We start from the raw sequence: 22,080 nt of genomic DNA, 5'->3' as shown, positions 1-22,080 counted from the left end.
CAGCTGGACCCATTCAGGTAGTTATGTTGTATCCTGTATGTGGATATAAAAAGCTGTTTGTATCTCACTCTATTTTCTCCTGATGACGGGTAACTCACCCGAAACGTTGAGTTAATAAAGCAGCATTTCTTCACACTCGGCAGTTTCGGAGTGCTGCCATGTAGTTTGATAGATATATATAGATAGATAGATCTCCTCCAGTAGGTCTCTCTCACATCTACAGCGTATTCATAGCAACAACCGGGGTGGCACCCAGAACTGACTAACAGTCAATCTTCATAGAAAACCATACAGGGACATTAACCAGGGTTTGTTAATCCAAAGGTACAAAACAAATACTTTATTGTTTACATATCCATAAGAATCCTCCTCAATGTTTCGGTTTTAGCACAGACCTTTGTTTAATGGAGCTGTGATTATATATATATATATGTATGTTTGGATGTGCCTCACAAATTTTTTATATATATCAAGGTGACAGGGGTAAACTAGCCCCGAAACGTCGGTCTATCTGTGAAATACACTTATTGTTACTTCAAAGCCTCTGAGTGCCGCCCCTTTCTTCATGCTTGTTTGGACTTTTATGGAGGGCACCGGAGCACCTATTAAGTGCAGGAGGGAGTGCCGGTCCGTTTGGTATATATATATATATATATATATATATATTTCTCTATCGTCCTAGTGGATGCTGGGGTTCCTGAAAGGACCATGGGGAATAGCGGCTCCGCAGGAGACAGGGCACAAAAGTAAAGCTTTCCGATCAGGTGGTGTGCACTGGCTCCTCCCCCTATGACCCTCCTCCTTAGATTTTTGTGCCCGGCCGAGAAGGGTGCAATTCTAGGTGGCTCTCCTAAAGAGCTGCTTAGAGAAAGTTTAGCTTATGTTTGTTATTTTACAGTGAGTCCTGCTGGCAACAGGATCACTGCAACGAGGGACAGAGGGGAGAAGAAGTGAACTCACCTGCGTGCAGGATGGATTGGCTTCTTGGCTACTGGACATCAGCTCCAGAGGGACGATCACAGGTACAGCCTGGATGGTCACCGGAGCCGCGCCGCCGGCCCCCTTGCAGATGCTGAAGTAAGAAGAGGTCCAGAATCGGCGGCTGAAGACCCTTGCAGTCTTCTAAAGGTAGCGCACAGCACTGCAGCTGTGCGCCATTTTCCTCTCAGCACACTTCACACGCAGTCACTGAGGGTGCAGGGCGCTGGGGGGGGGGCGCCCTGGGAGGCAAATGTAAACCTATATACTGGCTAAAAATACCTCACATATAGCCCCCAGAGGCTATATGGAGATATTTAACCCCTGCCAAACTTCACTAAAGAGCGGGAGACGAGCCCGCCGGAAAAGGGGCGGGGCCTATCTCCTCAGCACACAGCGCCATTTTCTCTCACAGAAAGGCTGGAGAGAAGGCTCCCAGGCTCTCCCCTGCACTGCACTACAGAAACAGGGTTTAAACAGAGAGGGGGGGCACTAATTGGCGATATAAATATATATATAAAGATGCTATTAGGGAGAAACACTTATATAAGGTTGTCCCTATGTAATTATAGCGTTTTTTTGGTGTGTGCTGGCAAACTCTCCCTCTGTCTCTCCAAAGGGCTAGTGGGGTCCTGTCCTCTGTCAGAGCATTCCAGGTGTGTGTGCTGTGTGTCGGTACGTGTGTGTCGACATGTATGAGGACGATGTTGGAGGAGGCGGAGAAATTGCCTGTAAGGGTGATGTCACTCTCTAGGGAGTCGACACCGGAATGGATGGCTTATTTAGGGAATTACGTGAGAATGTCAACACGCTGCAAGGTCGGTTGACGACATGAGACGGCCGACAAACAATTAGTACCGGTCCAGGCGTCTCAGAAACACCGTCAGGGGTTTTAAAAAAAAAAAAAAAACGCCTATTTACCTCAGTCGGTCGACACAGACACAGACACGGACACTGAATCCAGTGTCGACGGTGAATAAACAAACGTATTCCTCATTAGGGCCACACGTTAAGGGCAATGAAGGAGGTGTTACATATTTCTGATACTACAAGTACCACAAAAAAGGGTATTATGTGGGAGTGAAAAAACTACCTGTAGTTTTTCCTGAATCAGATAAAATAAAATGAAGTGTGTGATGATGCGTGGGTTTACCCCGATAGCAAATATTGGCGTTATACCCTTTCCCGCCAGAAGTTAGGGCGCGTTGGGAAACACCCCTTAGGGTGGAAAAGGCGCTCACACGCTTATCAAGTGGCGTTACCGTCTCCAGATACGGCCGCCCTCAAGGGGCCAGCTGATAGGCAGCTGGAAAAATATCCTAAAAAGTATATACACACATACGGTGGTTATACTGCGACCAGCGATCGCCATCAGCCTGGAGATGCAGTGCTGGGTTGGCTTGGTCGAATTCCCTGACTAATAAAGAGCATTTAATAGGATGCATTCTATATATATGTATGCGAGATGCACAGAGGGATATTTGCACTCTGGCATCAAGATAAGTGCGTTGTCCATATCTCCCAGAAGATGTCATGGACACGACAGTGGTCAGGTGATACAGATCCCATACGGCACGTGGAAGTATTGCCGTATAAAGGGAAGGAGTTATTTGGGGTCGGTCCATCGGACCTGGGGGCCACGGCTACAGCTGGGAAATCCAACCTTTTTACCCCAAGTTACATCTCAGCAGAAAAAGACACTGTCTTTTCAGCCTCAATCCTTCCGTTCCCATGTGGGCAAGCGGGCAAAAGGCCAGTCATATCTGCCCAGACATAGAGGAAAGGGAAGTAGACTGCAGCAGGCAGCCCCTTCCCAGGAAAAGAAGCCCTCCACCAGTGGGGGGGTAGTCTCAAGAGTCTCAGCGCGCAGTGGGATCACTCGCAAGTTGACCCCTAGATCGTACAAGTATTATCCCAGGGGTACAGATTGGAGAGTCGAGACATTTTTTCCTCGCAGGTTCCTGAAGCCTGCTTTACCAACGGCTCCCTCCGACAGGGAGGCAGTATTGGAAAAAATTCACAAGCTGTATTTCCAGCAGGTGATAATCAAAGTACCCCTCCTACAACAAGGAAAAGGGTATTAGTCTTCCACACTATATTGTGGTACTGAAGCCAGACGGCTTGGTGAGACATAGTCTAAATCTGAAATCTTTGAACACTTACATAAAAAGGTTCAAATCAAGATGGAGTCACTCAAAGCAGTGATAGAGAACCGGAAAAAAGGGGACTATATAGTGTCCCTGGACATCAAGGATTACCTCCATGTCCAAATTTGCCCTTCTCAACAAGGGTACCTCTGGTTCGTGATACAGAACTGTCAATATCAGTTTCAGACGCTGCCGTTGAATTATCCACGGCACCCCGGGCCTTTACCAAGGTAATGGCCGAAAAGATGATTCTTAAAAGAAGAAAGGCATCTTAATTATCCCTTACTTGGACGATATCCTGAAAGGGGCAAGTTTCCAGAGAACAGTTGGAGGTCGGAAAAGAACTATCTAAAGTAGTTCTACGACAGCACGAGTGGATTCTAAATATTCCAAAAATCGCAGCTGTTTTCCGATGATACGTCTGCTGTTCCTAGGAATGATTCTGGGCATAGTCCAGAAAGAGGTATTTCTCCTGGAGGGGAAAGCCAGGGAGTTATCCGACCTAGTCAGAAACCTCCTAAAACCAGGCCAAGTATCAGTGCATCAATGCACAGGAGTCCTGGGAAAAATGGTGGCTTCTTACGAAGCGATTCCATTCGGCAGATCTCACGCAAAAACTTTTCAGGGGGATTTGCTGGACGAATGGTCCGGATCGCATCTTCAGATGCATCAGCGGATAACCCTGTCTCCAAGGACAAGGGTGTCTCTTCTGTGGGGGCTGCAGAGTGCTCATCTTCTAGAGGGCAGCACATTCAGCATTCAGGACTGTGTTCTGGTGACCACGGATGCCAGCCTGAGAGGCTGGGGAACAGTCACACAGGGAAGAAATTTCCAAGGAAGTGTGGTCAAGTCTGGAGATTTCTCTCCACATGAATATACTGGAGCTAAGGGCAATTTACGATGCTCTGAGCCTAGGAAGAACTCTGCTTCAAAGTCAACCGGTGCTGATCCAGTAGGACATCATCATGGCAGTCGCCCACGTAAACAGACGGGGCGGCACAAGAAGCAGGAGGGCAATGACAGCAAGGATTCTTCGCTGGGCGAAAGATCATGTGATAACACTGTCAGCAGTGTTCATTCCGGGAGTGGACAACTAGGAAGATTTCCTCAGCATGAATGAATTCCACCCGGAAAAGTGGGAACTTCATCTGGAAGTTTCCACATGTTTGTAAACCGTTGGGAAAGACCAAAGGTGGTTATGATGGCGTCTCACATGAAGCGCCAGGTCTAGAGACCCTCAGGCAATAGCTGGGACGCTCTGGTAACACCGTGGGTGTACCAGTCGGTGTATGTGTTCCCTCCTCTGCCTTTCATACCCAGTGTATGGAGAATGATAGGAAGGAGAGGAGTAAGAACTATACTCGTGGCTCCGGTTTGGCCAAGAAGAACTTGGTACCCGGAACTTCAAGAGATACTAGAAAGGATCTTGATTCAGCAAGAATCATGTCTGTTCCATGACTTACCGCAGCTGCGTTGACGCCAGGGCGGGTGAACGCCGGATCCTAAGGGAAAAAGGCATTCCGGAAGAGGTCATCCCTACCCTGGTCAGAGCCAGGAAGGAGGTGACCGCACAACATTATCACCGCTTAGGTGAAAATATGTTCCATGGTGTGAGGCCAGGAAGGCTCCACGGAAGAATTTCAACTAGGTTAATTCCTACATTTCCTGCAAACAGGAGTGTATATGGGTCTCAAATTGGGGTCCATTAAGGTTCAAATTTCGACCGGTCGATTTTCTTCCAGAAAGAAATTGGCTTCAGTTCCTGAAGTCCAGAAGTTGTTAAGGGAGTACTGCATATACAACCCCCTTTTGATGTCTCCAGTGGCACTGGGCGATCTCAACGTAGTTTGGGATTCCTAAAATCACATTGGTTTAAACAACTCAAATCTGTGGATTTGATATATCTCACATGGAAAGTGACCATGCTGTTGGTCCTGGCCTCGGCCAGGCGAGTGTCAGAATTGGCGGCTTTATCTCATAAAGCCATATCTGATTGTCCATTCGGACAGAGCAAAGCTGTGGACTCGTCCCCAGTTTCTCCCTAAGGTGGTGTCAGCGTTTCACCTGAACCAGCTTATTGTGGTACCTGCGGCTACTAGGGACTTGGAGGACTCCAAGTTGCTGGATGTTGTCAGGGCCCTGAAAATATAGTTTCCAGGTCGGCTGGAGTCAGGAAATCTGACTTGCTGTTTATCCTGTGTGCACCCAACAAGCTGGGTGCTCCTGCTTCTAAGCAGACTATTGCTCTTTGGATTTGTAGTACAATTCAGCTTGCACATTCTGTGGCAGGCTTGCCACAGCAAAAAATATGTAAATGCCCATTCCACAAGGAAGGTGGGCTCATCTTGGGCGGCTGCCCGAGGGGTCTCGGCATTACAACTCTGCCGAGCAGCTACGTGGTCAGGGGAGAACACGTTTGTAAAATTCTACAAATTTGATACCCTGGCAAAAGAGGACCTGGAGTTCTCTCATTCGGTGCTGCAGAGTCATCCGCACTCTCCCGCCCGTTTGGGAGCTTTGGTATAATCCCCATGGTCCTTTCAGGAACCCCAGCATCCACTAGGACGATAGAGAAAATAAGAATTTACTTACCGATAATTCTATTTCTCGGAGTCCGTAGTGGATGCTGGGCGCCCATCCCAAGTGCGGATTATCTGCAATACTTGTACATAGTTATTGCTAACTAAATCGGGTTAGTGTTATTGTGAGCCATCTTTTCAGAGGCTCCCCTGTTATCATACTGTTAACTGGGTTCAGATCACAGGTTGTACAGTGTGATTGGTGTGGCTGGTATGAGTCTTACCCGGGATTCAAAATTCCTCCCTTATTGTGTACGCTCGTCCGGGCACAGTATCTAACTGGAGTCTGGAGGAGGGTCATAGGGGGAGGAGCCAGTGCACACCACCTGATCGGAAAGCTTTACTTTTGTGCCCTGTCTCCTGCGGAGCCGCTATTCCCCATGGTCCTTTCAGGAACCCCAGCATCCACTACGGACTCCGAGAAATAGAATTATCGGTAAGTAAATTCTTATTATATATATATATATATATATATATATATATATATATATATATATATAATAATGCAGTGGTTCTCAAACTCGGTCCTCAGGACCCCACACAGTGCATGTTTTGCAGGTAACCCAGCAAGTGCACAGGTGTATTAATTACTCACTGACGCATTTTAAAAGGTCCACAGGTGGAGCTAATTATTTCCCTTGTGATTCTGTGAGGAGACCTGCAAAACATGCACTGTGTGGGGTCCCGAGGACCGAGTTTGAGAACCTGTGTAATTGTAATAATGTATACTCCTAGCTGGAAAATGTGGATAGTAGTTTGTTTACACATAAATGGCAGCATTACTGTATTAGACTCTTCATCAAGCTGTGTACACAGCTGTTTATGGGCAAATAAACTGTTTCTCTTACGTCCTAGAGGATGCTGGGGTCCAATTTAGTACCTTGGGGTATAGACGGGTCCACTAAAAGCCACTGGCACTTTAAGAGTTTAATAGTGTGGGCTGGCCCCTCCCTTTATACCACTCCTACCAGACTTTGTTTAGAAAATGTGCCCGGAGGAGCCGGTCACAGCTAGGGGAGCTCCTAGGAGTTTTCTTGTTTTTATTATTTTTTATTAAAGTTTAGAGTTTGTTGTTTTACAGGAAGGCTGCTGGCAACAGCCTTCCTGCTTCGTGGGACTTAAGGGGGGAGTAGGAACCAACTTCCTGAAGAGTTAATGGTTCTCTACTCCGCTGACAGGACACTGAGCTTCTGAGGGTGCTGATCGCAAGCCTACGAGGCGACCGCTCACTCCCGCAGCACGGCTGCCACTCCCTAACAGAGCCAGAAGATAGAAGAGTGGTGAGTACAGTACCGGCGTCCCGGTTAGCGGGTAACGGATGGGTATGGCGGCACAAGGGTTGGAGCGCAGCTGTGACAGGCTGCGCTCCTGGAAGCTCAGCAACATCACACATGCAGACGCTGGAGGGGCGTCCTGACCCAGCGCAATCAACCCTACACTGGTCACACACAACCTCAGGCCAGTATAAATAATAAGTGCGGGAAGCCGCATGCCATTGCGGGGATGGGGGGGGTGCTTCCTCTCAGAGCGGATCCAGCACTTACCAGCGCCATTTTCTCCCTACAGACAGAGATGCTGACAGGGAGCGCAGCCGTCCACATAATTCCACAAGTGCTCTTCGGTACCAGGGTGTTATCGACAGTGGGGGGGGGGGGGGGGGGGTTATATCAGGACTAACTACCCTATTAAGGATAGTTAGTATGCGCTGGGCTTTTATCATAATAACTGCCTGCAGGGGCGCAGCATGGCTGGCTGCTTATACTCTGTGGCTCTCTGAAGGTGCTCTAGGGGAAACTATCAGTCATTTTCGTGTGTGTGTGTGTGTGTGTGTGTGTGTGTGTGTGTGTGTGTGTGTATATTTCACATTACCATGTCTAAGGATTCTGTGTCCTGCGCTGCAGAATGTTTATCTTCTCCTGAGGAGTCTATTCCATGTACTCAAGACTGCCATATCCTTTCTCAGCCTTCCGAACCCGCATGGGTAGATTCTTTAAGGGGAATGTTATCCCAGATTTCTACAAGGATGTCACATACTACGAAAGAGACGCAGTTTTTGAGGAAATCTGTGGAGGGTTTACAGTGTTTGGCACCCACTACTTCATCAAAAACCCCACCTACATACCCACAAAAGCGTACACTTGCCCAGATATTGCAAGCTGACACTGATACCGACTCTGATTCTGGGGACGGTGAGGGGGATATGCAGGTTGGGGATGCATCCCTTGCTAAAGGGGTGCAATTAATGATTGAAGCCATTAGGGATGTTTTGCACATTACTGTGAAGGCACCTGAGCAGGAGGAGGAATTTTATTTTACCGTAAATAAGAAATCCTCGCTTACCTTCCCTGCTTCTAAGGAGTTAAACTCCTTGTTTGTAAAATCCTGGGAAACCCAGAGAAAAAATTCCAGATCCCTAAGAGAATTCTCATTGCTTCTCCTTTCCCTGAAGAGGACAGACCAGGCCAATGTACTGCGGATGCGGAATCCAAGAAAAGTGTGGAGAACCTACCCTTCACAGGTCAGGTGGATCTCCACGGCAACTGCGGGTAAGTTGACTTTTCTTCCTTCCACAGCTGCACCGGCTCGGAAATCCTTTCGGACCGCAAAATGTAAAAAATCCAAAGGCCCCCCCACCTTCTTCAGAGGAGGTCGGGGAAAATCCAGAAAACCTGCACCAGCATGTTCCCAGGAACAGAAACCAGGTTCTGCTTCCTCAAAATCTTCGGCATGACGGTGGACCTCCCAACCTGGAGACCGGGCAGGTTGGAGCGAGACTAAAAGATTTCAGTCACATCTGGGCGTCATCGTGCCTAGACCCCTGGGTAAAAGATATTGTTGCTCAGGGGTACAGACTGGAGTTTCAGGAACTCCCACCTCACAGATTCTTCAAATCAGGCTTACCAGCTTTGCTGACAGAAAGTACTATCCTACAGGATGCCATTCAAAAGTTGGTACGTACAAATGTCGTTGTTCCAGTTCCGCCTCGCCTAATAACAAGGGTTATTACTCCACCCTGTTTGTGGTTCCGAAACCGGACGGTTCGGTAAGACCAATATTGAACCTAAAGTCATTGAACCCCTACTTAAAGGTATTCAAATTCAAGATGGAGTCACTAAGAGCGGTGATCTCAGGTCTGGAGTAGGGGGAATTCCTGGTATCCGTGGATATTAAGGATGCGTACCTTCACATTCCGATCTGGCCGCCTCCAGGCTTACTTACGGTTTGCACTACAGGACTGTCACTGTCAGTTCCAGACATTGCCATTTGGCGCCTCCACTGCACCAAGGGTATTCACCAAGGTCATGGCGGAGATGATGTTCCTCCTCCGCAAGCAGGGAGTGAACATAATTCCATATCTGGATGATTTACTGATAAAGGCATCTTCCAGGGAGAGACTGTTGCAGAGTATTGCTCTCTCAACTCAACTACTTCAGGATCACGGGTGGATCCTGAACCTTCCAAAGTCACATTTGGAGCCGAGAAGGATACTGCCCTTCCTGGGGATGATTCTTGACACGGAAGTGCAGAGGGTGTTTCTACCGATGGAGAAAGCGTTGGTGATCCAATCAATGGTCCGGTATGTCCTGAGGCCAGCTCGGGTATCAGTTCATCAGTGCATTCGCCTTCTGGGAAAGTTGGTAGCCTCCTACGAGGCTCTACAGTACGGAAGATTCCATGCATGGTTCTTGCAGCTGGATCTCCTGGAGAAGTGGTCGGGATCGCATCTCCACATGCACCAGCGGATACGCCTGTCGCCAAAAGCCAGAATTTCACTCCTCTGGTGGCTCCAAACTTCTCACCTACTCCAGGGACGCAGGTTCGGGATTCAGAATTGGATTCTTCTAACCACGGATGCAAGTCTCAGAGGTTGAGGAGTAGTCACCCGGGGGGGAAACTTCCAAGGAAGGTGGTCAAGTCAGGAGTCTCTCCTTCCAATAAACGTTCTGGAACTGAGGGCCATATACAACGGTCTTCTCTGAGCGGCACATCTTCTGAAAGATCAAGCCATTCAAGTTCAGTTGGACAACGTCACAGCGGTGTCCTACATTAAACAGGCAGGGCGGAACAAAGAGCAGAGCTGCAATGTCAGAGGTAACAAGAATCCTCCTCTGGGCAGACAGACACGCGGTGGCGTTACAGTGATCTGCATTCCGGGAGTGGACAACTGGGAAGCGGACTTCCTCAGCAGACACAATCTCCATCCAGGAGAATGGGGCCTCCACTCGGAGGTATTTGCAGAGGTAACAAGCCAATGGGGCGTACCTCAGATAGACATGATGGCCTCTTGCCTCAATAAGAAGCTTTGGAGGTACTGTTCCAGTCCATGTATGTGTTCCCTCCTCTTCCACTCATCCCAAGGATTCTAAAACTAATAAAAATAACGAGAGTTCAGGCGATCCTCATTGCTCTGGACTGGTCAAGACGGGCTTGGTACGCGGATCTCCTGGAATTACTGATGAAGGATCCGAGGCCTCTTCCTCTTCTCGAGGACCTTCTACTACAGGGGCCGTTCGCCTATCAAGATTTACCACGGTTACATTTGACAGCATGGAGGTTGAACACCAGATCTTAGCTCAGAATGGCATTGCAAACAAGGTCATTCCTACTCTGATCCAAGCTAGGAAGGGAGTAATGTCTAAGCATTACCATCGGTTTTGGGAGAATTGTGTCTTGATGTGAATCCAAGAAGTTTCCAACGGTGGAGTTTCAATTGGGACGTTTTCTCCTCTTTCTGCAAGCAGGTGTGGATGTGGGCCTACGCTTGGGCTCCATAAAGGTCCAGATATCGACCTTGTCCATTTTCTTCCAGAAACAATTGGCTGCTCTCCCTGAGGTTCAGACATTCTTGAAAGGAGTTCTGCACATCCAGGCCCCCTTTGTGCCTCCTACGGCACCTTGGGATCTTAATGTTGTGCTGTAGTTCCTGCAATCGGATTGGTTCGAACCTTTATAGGAGGTAGACATAAAGTTTCTTACTTGGAAGGCGGTCACACTGTTGGCATTGGCATCTACAAGATGTGTGTCGAAATTGGGGGCATTGTCGCACAAGAGGCCCTACTTGATTTTCCATGAGGATAGAGCTGAGCTCAGAATGCGTCAGCAATTTCTTCCATAGGTGGTATCGGCTTTCCATATCAACCAACCTATTGTGGTGCCAGTGGCTACTGACAACTCTATTACCTCAAAGTCCTTGGATGTTGTGCAGGCTTTGAAGATATATGTGAAGAGAATGGCTCGTCACAAGAAGTCGGATGCACTATTTGTCCTTTATGATCCCAACAAGATTGGGTGTCCTGCTTCTAAGCAGACTATCTCTCGCTAGATCAGGTTCACTATCCAGCATGCGTTTTCTACGGCAGGATTGCTGTGTCCGACATCTGTTAAGGCACACTCTACTCATAAGGTGGGTTCTTCCTGAGCGGCTGCCCGGGGTGTCTCGGCTTTACAACTTTGCCGAGCGGCTACTTGGTCTGGGTCGAACACGTTTGCAAAGTTCTACAAGTTCGATACTTTGGCCTCTGATGACCTCAAGTTTGGTCAATCGGTTCTGCAGGAGCCTCTGCGCTCTCCCTCATGTTCTGGGAGCTTTGGTACATCCCCATAGTACTAAATTGGACCCCAGCATTCTCTAGGACGTAAGAGAAAATAGGATTTTACATAACTACCGGTAAATCCTTTTCTCGTAGTCCGTAGAGGATGCTGGGCGCCCACCCAGCGCTTTGTGATCCTGCAGTGGTTACTTAGTTCAGTACTGCGGAGTTCTTGGTTAAGTACTGTTTTGGTTCTTGGTAAGTAATATTGTTCAGCCGTTGCTGATGTTTCAAGCTTGGTTTGTCTTGTGTTTGAGCTGGTGTGAATGTCGCCACTATCTGTGTAAAATCCTTCTCCCGAAGATGTCTGTCTCATCGTGCATAGTTTCTAGACTGAGGCTGGTTGGAGGGGCATAGAGGGAGGAGCCAGCCCACATTCTCAAACTCGTAAAGTGCCAATGGCTCCTAGTGGACCCATCTATACCCCATGGTACTAATGTGGACCCCAGCATCCTCTATGGACTACGAGAAAAGGATTTACCAGTAGATAATTCAAATCCTATTTTCTATGTACAGTAGATTAATTCAAAATCTGCTAGCAGTTTAAGCATTTTTATTTTTATATATTATACGGTACATATTTCTATGTAATACATACTTTTACCATTTTTTTTATTATTATTTTTTAGGTGTTGGAAAGTCCTGTCTCCTACTACAATTTACAGATAAGAGATTTCAACCTGTTCATGATTTGACTATAGGTAAGAGCTGTCTTACGTTTTGTTAGTGTCATTTTAATCTTAATTTTTTTTTGTTCCAGTGATATATTCTTTTTTCTCCGGTGCACTTAGACATTTTCTTTTAAATCGTTATTGTCTTAATGAACTAGATGTGTTTAATGTAAATTGGCTGTTTGTGGTATAAACATGGGTGAAAAATATACTTTATGGTAAGAACTTACCGTTGATAACGGAATTTCTCCTAAGTCCACAGGATAACATTGGGGTATGATGAAGCGACAGTTGTATTCCCAAAGCTCAAGGCAGGAGTATCATAGTTAGCCCTAATCAGGCATGAAGAACACACATACATACATACATACATACATACATACCAGTGACGTGCGGTGGGGTGAGGCAGGTGAGGCAAAGCCTTTCCTGTCATGCTTATGTTTAAACCAGAGTTTTGACTGAATAAAGTATATGAAAAATATTGATAATGTGTTTGAAATATCTTCTTTGCAGCATTCTAATAATTTTTATAGCCCAAACTCTGGAGTAAAAAGTCTATGGCAGGTGAGGCAGTGCCTCACCTGTGTATCCTTTCCACACATCTCTAATCAAAACTCACCAGATTTCCAGGCGTTTATAATGCTGCACCTGTGTATAATGCCCAGATGTACCCTTTGGCTCATATATTGCATGTAAATCTGGCTCTGGAGTTAGCCAGTACCTCTTGAGTCATTTAGCTCACCGCACGTCCCTGATACATACATACATACATACATACATACATACATACATACATACATACATACTCTTCCGTACAAGAAGGAAGAGGTTAGTGAGTAAAAAGATCCTCAAATCAGGTGCGTCAAGGTGGGATCCCTGTGGAACTTGTGGACTTAGGAGAAATACCGTTATCAACGGTAAGTTCTTACCATAATGTATATTTCTCCGGCAGGGTCCACAGGTTATCCGGGTGGTATTCATGTGACCGCCGGTCTGCTGACCGACCGTCACATGACCTCCTCCACCATCCCGCCGGCTCAGTATCCCGATGGTCGGCATGCCGACCAACAGGGACTATTTCCACTCGTGGGTGTCCACGACACCCATAGAGTGGGAATAGAACCCGTGGCGACCGCAGGTCGCCACCGAGCCCGCAGCGTGGCGAGCACAGCGAGCCCGCAAGGGGCTTGCTGCACTCGCCCCACCCCGCCGGGATCCCGGCGTCGGTATGCTGCCGGGATCCCGGCGTCGGTAAGCTGACCGGCGGTCAGGAGACCGCCGATCAGCCATACTACACCCGGTTATCCACAGGATACACTGACATTGGGATTTCCCAAAGCAATTTAGTGGTGGTGACGCTCCTGAATGGACAGGAGAATCCTTCGCCCTAATTCAGCGTCGTGAGCGGCAAAGGTATCCATGGCATAATGTCTAATGAATGTATTAATGGAAGACCATGTGGCTGCCTTACATATCTGTTCTGCTGAAGCACCACGTTGTGCTGCCCATGATGGATCTACCTTACGAGTAGAGTGAGAAGAGACATTAGCCGGAACAGGGAGAGCAGCTTGAGAATATGCTTCTGAAATAGTCATCCAAAGCCACCTTGCCAGTGTCTGCTTATCAGCAGGCCATCCTCTTTTGTGAAATCCTTAGAGAATGAAGAGAGAATATGCCTTTCTCTAACGTCCTAGAGGATGCTGGGGACTCCGTAAGGACCATGGGGAGAGACGGGCTCCGCAGGAGACATGGGCACTTTAAGAAAGAATTTAGTTCCTGGTGTGCACTGGCTCCTCCCTCTCTGCCCCTCCTCCAGACCTCAGTTTGATTCTGTGCCCAGAGGAGCTGGGTGCTTTTCAGTGAGCTCTCCTGAGTTTGCTGATAGAAAGTTTTTTGTTAGGTTTTTTATTTTCAGGGAGCTCTGCTGGCAACAGACTCCCTGCATTGTGGGACTGAGGGGAGAGAAGCAGCCCTACTCTCTGAAGCTAGGTCCTGCTTCTTAGGCTACTGGACACCATTAGCTCCAGAGGGATCGGTACGCAGGATCTCACCCTCGCCGTCCGTCCCAGAGCCGCGCCGCCGTCCCCCTCGCAGAGCCGGAAGACTGAAGCCGGGTGAGTATGAGAAGCAAGAAGACTTTACAGGCGGCAGAAGACTTCGTGATCTTCACTGGAGGTAACGCACAGCACTGCAGCTGTGCGCCATTGCTCCACACACCTACACATACTCCGGTCACTGTTAGGGTGCAGGGCGCAGGAGGGGGCGCCCTGGGCAGCATTTGGGACCTCATTCTGGCAAATAAACACATATATACAGCTGGGCACTGTATATATGTATGAGCCCCCGCCAAAGAAAATTTAAGCGGGACAGAAGCCCGCCACTGAGGGGGCGGGGCTTCTCCCTCAGCACTCACCAGCGCCATTTTTTCTCCACAGCACGCTGAGAGGAAGCTCCCCAGGCTCTCCCCTGCTGATACACAGTAGAAGAGGGTTGAAAAGAGAGGGGGGGCACATAATAAGGCGCAAAAAAGTATATAAACAGCAGCTACTGGGTTAACATTAAGTTACTGTGTTTTCTCTAACGTCCTATAGTGGATGCTGGGGACTCCGTAAGGACCATGGGGAAATAGACGGCCTCCGCAGGAGATATGGGCACTTTAAGAAAGAATTTAGTTCCTGGTGTGCACTGGCTCCTCCCTCTCTGCCCCTCCTCCAGACCTCAGTTTGATTCTGTGCCCAGAGGAACTGGGTGCTTTTCAGTGAGCTCTCCTGAGTTTGCTGATAGAAAGTTTTTTGTTAGGTTTTTTATTTTCAGGGAGCTCTGCTGGCAACAGACTCCCTGCATCGTGGGACTGAGGGGAGAGAAGCAGCCCTACTCTCTGAAGCTAGGTCCTGCTTCTTAGGCTACTGGACACCATTAGCTCTAGAGGGATCGTACACAGGATCTCACCCTCGTCGTCCGATCCCGGAGCCGCGCCGCCGTCCCCCTCGCAGAGCCGGAAGACAGAAGCCGGGTGAAAGAAGCAAGAAGACTTCGAAATCGGCGGCAGAAGACTCCAGTCTTCACTGAGGTAGCGCACAGCACTGCAGCTGTGCGCCATTGCTCCCACACTACACCCACATACTCCGGTCACTGTAAGGGCGCAGGGGGGGCACCCTGGGCAGCAATTAGAGACCTCTTTGGCAAAAGTTTGCATATATACAGTTGGGCACTGTATATATGTATGAGCCCCCGCCAAAAATTGTACATGAAAGCGGGACAGAAGCCCGCCGTCGAGGGGGCGGAGCTTCTTCCTCAGCACTCGCCAGCGCCATGTTTTTTCTCCACAGCACCGCTGAGAGGAAGCTCCCCAGCCTCTCCCCTGCAGTTACACGGTAGAAGAGGGTAAAAAGAGAGGGGGGGCACATAATTAGGCGCAAAAATCAATATAAACAGCAGCTACTGGGTTAACATTAAGTTACTGTGTTTTCTCTATCGTCCTAAGTGGATGCTGGGGTTCCTGAAAGGACCATGGGGGATAGCGGCTCCGCAGGAGACAGGGCACAAAAAAGTAAAGCTTTACTAGGTCAGGTGGTGTGCACTGGCTCCTCCCCCCATGACCCTCCTCCAGACTCCAGTTAGATTTTGTGCCCGAACGAGAAGGGTGCAATCTAGGTGGCTCTCCTAAAGAGCTGCTTAGAGAAAGTTTAGTTTAGGTTTTTTTCTTTACAGTGAGTCCTGCTGGCAACAGGATCACTGCAACGTGGGACTTAGGGGGAAAGTAGTAAACTCACCTGCATGCAGAGTGGATTTGCTGCTTGGCTACTGGACACCATTAGCTCCAGAGGGATCGAACACAGGCCCAGCCGTGGAGTCCGGTCCCGGAGCCGCGCCGCCGACCCCCTTGCAGATGCTGAAGCGTGAAGAGGTCCGGAAACCGGCGGCTGAAGACTCCTCAGTCTTCATAAGGTAGCGCACAGCACTGCAGCTGTGCGCCATTTTCCTCTCAGCACACTTCACTGGGCAGTCACTGAGGGTGCAGAGCGCTGGGGGGGGGGCGCTCTGAGAGGCAAATATAAACCTTATACAAGGCTAAAAATACCTCACATATAGCCCATAGGGGCTATATGGAGATATTTAACCCCTGCCTGACTGGAAAAATAGCGGGAGAAGAACCCGCCGAAAAAGGGGCGGGGCCTATCTCCTCAGCACACGGCGCCATTTTCTGTCACAGCTCCGCTGGTCAGAACGGCTCCCAGGTCTCTCCCCTGCACTGCACTACAGAAACAGGGTAAAACAGAGAGGGGGGGCACATTAATGGCTATATATATATATATTAAAGCAGCTATAAGGGAGCACTTAATATAAGGATATCCCTTGTATATATAGCGCTTTGTGGTGTGTGCTGGCAGACTCTCCCTCTGTCTCCCCAAAAGGGCTAGTGGGTCCTGTCTTCATTAGAGCATTCCCTGTGAGTTTGCGGTGTGTGTCGGTACGTGGTGTCGACATGTATGAGGACGATATTGGTGTGGAGGCGGAGCAATTGCCAAATATGCAGATGTCACCCCCCAGGGGGTCGACACCAGAATGGATGCCTTTATTTGTGGAATTACGTGATGGTTTATCTTCCCTTAAACAGTCAGTTGAGGACATGAGGCGGCCGGACAATCAATTAATGCCTGTCCAGGCGCCTCAAACACCGTCAGGGGCTGTAAAGGTGACGACGGTAGAAATTCAAACGTATTTTCCAGTAGGGCCACACGTTATATGATTTTGGCAATGAAGGAGACGTTACATTTAGCTGATACTACAGATACCGTAAAACAGGGTATTATGTATGGTGTGAAAAAACTACAAACAGTTTTTCCTGAATCAGAAGAATTAAATGACGTGTGTGATGAAGCGTGGGTTGCTCCTGATAAAAAGTTGATAATTTCAAAAAAGTTATTGGCATTATACCCTTTCCCGCCAGAGGTTAGGGCGCGCTGGGAAACACCCCCTAAGGTGGACAAGGCGCTCACACGCTTATCCAAACAAGTGGCGTTACCCTCTCCTGAGACGGCCGCACTTAAGGATCCATCAGATAGAAAGATGGAAGTTATTCAAAAGAATATATACACACATGCAGGTGTTATACTACGACCAGCTATAGCAACTGCCTGGATGTGCAGTGCTGGAGTAGTTTGGTCAGAATCCCTGATTGAAAATATTGATACCCTAGATAGGGACAATGTTTTACTGTCGTTAGAACAAATAAAGGATGCATTTATCTATATGCGTGATGCACAGAGGGATATTTGCACACTGGCATCTCGGGTGAGTGCTATGTCCATTTCAGCCAGAAGAGCCTTATGGACACGACAGTGGACAGGCGATGCGGATTCAAAACGTCACATGGAGGTTTTGCCGTATAAAGGGGAGGAGTTATTTGGAGTTGGTCTATCAGACTTGGTGGCCACGGCTACTGCCGGGAAATCCACTTTTTTACCTCAAGTCACTCCCCAACAGAGAGAGGCACCGACCTTTCAACCGCAGCCTTTTCGCTCCTACAAAAATAAGAGAGCAAAGGGCTTGTCGTACCTGCCACGAGGCAGAGGAAGAGGGAAGAGACACCAACAGGCAGCTCCTTCCCAGGAACAGAAGCCCTCCCCGGCTCCTGCAAAAACCTCAGCATGACGCTGGGGCCTCTCAAGCGGACTCGGGGACAGTGGGGGGCCGTCTCAAAAATTACAGCGCGCAGTGGGCTCACTCGCAGGTAGACCCCTGGATCCTGCAGATAATATCTCAGGGGTACAGGTTGGAATTAGAGACGGATCCTCCTCATCGTTTCCTGAAGTCTGCCTTACCAACCGTCTCTTCCGAAAGGGAGAGGGTGTTGGAAGCCATTCACAAGCTGTACGCTCAGCAGGTGATAGTCAAAGTACCCCTATTACAACAAGGAAAGGGGTATTATTCCACTCTATTTGTGGTACCGAAGCCGGATGGCTCGGTAAGGCCTATTCTAAATCTGAAGTCCTTGAACCTCTACATAAAAAAGTTCAAGTTCAAGATGGAGTCACTCAGAGCAGTGATAGCGAACCTGGAAGAAGGGGACTTTATGGTATCCTTGGACATCAAGGATGCGTATCTACACGTTCCGATTTACCCCGCACACCAGGGGTACCTCAGGTTCATTGTTCAAAACTGTCACTATCAGTTTCAGACGCTGCCGTTCGGATTGTCCACGGCGCCTCGGGTCTTTACCAAGGTAATGGCCGAGATGATGATTCTTCTTCGAAGAAAAGGCGTATTAGTTATCCCATACTTGGACGATCTCCTAATAAGGGCAAGGTCCAGAGAACAGCTGGAGACAGCTTTAGCACTATCTCAAGAGGTGCTAAGACAACACGGGTGGATTCTGAATATTCCAAAATCCCATTTAATCCCGACAACTCGTCTGCTGTTCCTAGGAATGATTCTGGACACGGTTCAGAAAAAGGTTTTCCTTCCAGAGGAAAAAGCCAAGGAGTTATCCGATCTGGTCAGGAACCTCCTAAAACCAGGAAAAGTGTCAGTACATCAATGCACAAGAGTCCTGGGAAAAATGGTGGCTTCTTACGAAGCAATTCCATTCGGCAGATTCCATGCAAGAATATTCCAAAGGGATCTGTTGGACAATTGGTCAGGGTCGCATCTGCAGATGCACCTGCGAATAACCATGTCACCAAAGACAAGGGTGTCACTTCTGTGGTGGTTGCAGAAGGCTCACCTATTAGAAGGCCGCAGATTCGGCATTCAGGATTGGATCCTGGTGACCACGGACGCCAGCCTGAGAGGCTGGGGAGCAGTCACACAAGGAAGAAACTTCCAGGGAGTATGGACGAGTCTGGAAAAGTCTCTTCACATAAACATTCTGGAACTAAGAGCAATCTACAATGCTCTAAGCCAGGCGGAACTTCTCCTGCAAGGAAAGCCGGTGTTGATTCAGTCGGACAACATCACGGCGGTCGCCCATGTAAACAGGCAGGGCGGCACAAGAAGCAGGAGTGCAATGGCAGAAGCTGCCAAGATTCTTCGCTGGGCGGAGAATCACGTGATAGCACTGTCAGCAGTGTTCATCCCGGGCGTGGACAACTGGGAAGCAGACTTCCTCAGCAGACACGATCTTCATCCGGGAGAGTGGGGTCTACATCCAGAAGTCTTCAACATGTTAATAGACCGTTGGGAAAGACCAATTGTAGACATGATGGCGTCTCGCCTCAACAAGAAACTGGACAAATATTGCGCCAGGTCAAGAGATCCACAGGCAATAGCTGTGGACGCACTGGTAACTCCTTGGGTGTACCAGTCAGTGTATGTGTTTCCTCCTCTGCCGCTCATACCAAAGGTATTGAAGATCATACGGCAAAGAAGAGTAAGAACAATACTAGTGGTTCCGGATTGGCCGAGAAGGACTTGGTATCCGGAACTTCAAGAGATGCTCACGGACGAACCGTGGCCTCTACCTCTGAGAAGGGACCTGCTACAGCAGGGTCCCTGTCTTTTTCAAGACTTACCGCGGCTGCGTTTGACGGCATGGCGGTTGAACGCCAGATCCTAAAAGGGAAAGGCATTCCAGAAGAAGTCATTCCTACCTTGATTAAGGCACGGAAGGAAGTCACCGTGAAACATTATCACCGCATTTGGCGAAAATATGTAGCGTGGTGCGAGGATCGGAGGGTTCCGACGGAGGAATTCCAACTGGGTCGTTTCCTACATTTCCTGCAATCAGGATTATCTATGGGTCTCAAATTGGGATCCATTAAGGTTCAAATTTCGGCCCTGTCAATATTCTTCCAAAAAGAATTGGCCTCTGTCCCTGAGGTCCAGACTTTTGTCAAGGGAGTACTGCATATACAGCCTCCTGTGGTGCCTCCGGTGGCACCGTGGGATCTAAATGTAGTTTTAGATTTCCTCAAATCCCATTGGTTTGAACCATTGAAAAAGGTGGATTTGAAATATCTCACATTGAAAGTGACTATGTTACTAGCCCTGGCCTCTGCCAGGAGAGTATCTGAATTGGCGGCTTTATCTTATAAAAGTCCTTATCTAATCTTCCATTCGGATAGGGCAGAACTGCGGACTCGTCCGCATTTTCTCCCTAAAGTGGTATCAGCATTTCATCTGAACCAACCTATTGTGGTGCCTGCGGCCACTAGCGACTTGGAGGACTCCAAGTTGTTGGACGTTGTCAGAGCCTTAAAAATATACATTGCAAGGACGGCTGGAGTCAGAAAATCTGACTCGCTGTTTATATTGTATGCACCCAACAAGTTGGGCGCACCTGCTTCTAAGCAGTCGATTGCTCGTTGGATTTGTAACACAATTCAACTTGCACATTCTGTGGCAGGCCTGCCACAGCCTAAAACTGTAAAAGCCCACTCCACAAGGAAGGTGGGCTCATCTTGGGCGGCTGCCCGAGGGGTCTCGGCATTACAACTCTGCCGAGCAGCTACGTGGTCGGGGGAGAACACGTTTGTAAAATTTTACAAATTTGATACCCTGGCAAAGGAGGACCTGGAGTTCTCTCATTCGGTGCTGCAGAGTCATCCGCACTCTCCCGCCCGTTTGGGAGCTTTGGTATAATCCCCATGGTCCTTTCAGGAACCCCAGCATCCACTTAGGACGATAGAGAAAATAAGAATTTACTTACCGATAATTCTATTTCTCGGAGTCCGTAGTGGATGCTGGGCGCCCATCCCAAGTGCGGATTATCTGCAATACTTGTACATAGTTATTGTTAACTAATTCGGGTTATTGTTAAGGAGCCATCTTTAAGAGGCCCTTTCTGTTGTCATACTGTTAACTGGGTTTAGATCACAAGTTGTACGGTGTGATTGGTGTGGCTGGTATGAGTCTTACCCGGGATTCAAAATGCCTCCCTTATTGTGTATGCTCGTCCGGGCACAGTACCTGACTGGAGTCTGGAGGAGGGTCATGGGGGGAGGAGCCAGTGCACACCACCTGACCTAGTAAAGCTTTACTTTTTTGTGCCCTGTCTCCTGCGGAGCCGCTATCCCCCATGGTCCTTTCAGGAACCCCAGCATCCACTACGGACTCCGAGAAATAGAATTATCGGTAAGTAAATTCTTATTATTCCTGGGTTAATAGCGCTGGGGTGTGTGCTGGCATACTCTCTCTCTGTCTCTCCAAAGGGCCTTATGGGGGAATTGTCTTCAGATGAGCATTCCCTGAGTGTGTGGTGTGTCGGTACGTGTGTGTTGACATGTCTGAGGTAAAAGGCTCCCCTAAGGAGGAGATGGAGCAAATATGTGTGTGAGAGGGTGTCTCCGTCGACAACGCCGACACCTGTTTGGATATGTGTAATTAAGTGCTAAGGTGAATTTATTGCACAAAAGATTAGAGAACAGACAGGGAATCTACCCATGTCTGTCCCTATGTCGCAGAGACTTTCAGAGTCTCTCAATGATCACTTTCCAAAATAATCGACACTGATATCGACACTGAGTCTGACTCCAGTGTCGACTACGATAATGCAAAGTTACAGCCAAAATGGCAGAAAAGTATTCAATATATGATTATTGTAATAAAAGAGGATTTGCATATCACTGATGACTCATCTGTCCCTGACACAAGGGTACACATGTTTAAGGGGAAGAAAGCTGAGGTAAATTTCCCTCCTCTCATGATGAAAAAGAGCGGGAATCTCCAGACAAGAGACTGCAGTTTCCCACAAAGAATTCTCAGGTATCCTTTCCCTACTAGGGCCAGGATACGATGGGAATCTTCCCCTAGGGTGTCACGTTTGCCCAAAAGGTAGCCCTGACGTAACAGCTATCCTCAGGGATCCTGCAGATAGCGTGCACATTCTGGTACACTACTCAGACCGGCGATTGTGTCGGCATGGGTTTATCGCGCTGTGGCAGCATGGACAGGTACCTTATCAGCAGAGTTTGAGACCCTAGTATGTGTGTGTGTATGTATATATATATATATATATATATATATATATATAATGTATAGAGATATATATATTAAAAATGCTGTCTTAAGAGATATATATATATATATATATATATATATATGTATATATATAAAACATGCCCAAAGAGACATGAGTCTACTGGGTCCTAGAGTCAAAGCTATGTCGATTTCT

At 48.2% G+C, this 22,080-nt stretch overlaps 1 protein-coding gene across 3 annotated transcripts in view; it reads left to right on the top strand.

Moving 5' to 3' along the window:
• The window catches only part of RAB2B (RAB2B, member RAS oncogene family), a 114,292-nt gene that overhangs the window by 47,573 nt on the left and 44,639 nt on the right, over window positions 1–22,080 (top strand). For all 3 annotated transcript variants that reach the window (XM_063913520.1, XM_063913522.1, XM_063913521.1), the window contains exon 2: window positions 11,925–11,996. In XM_063913520.1, coding sequence (XP_063769590.1) covers window positions 11,925–11,996 — 72 coding nt within the window. The remainder of the gene's footprint in view (window positions 1–11,924; window positions 11,997–22,080) is intronic.

This window comes from Pseudophryne corroboree, chromosome 1 (genome assembly GCF_028390025.1).
Source record: "Pseudophryne corroboree isolate aPseCor3 chromosome 1, aPseCor3.hap2, whole genome shotgun sequence".
NCBI lineage: Eukaryota > Metazoa > Chordata > Amphibia > Anura > Myobatrachidae > Pseudophryne > Pseudophryne corroboree.
The sequence above is the reverse complement of the archived record's forward strand: the minus strand, read 5'-3'. Positions and strand labels throughout refer to the sequence as shown.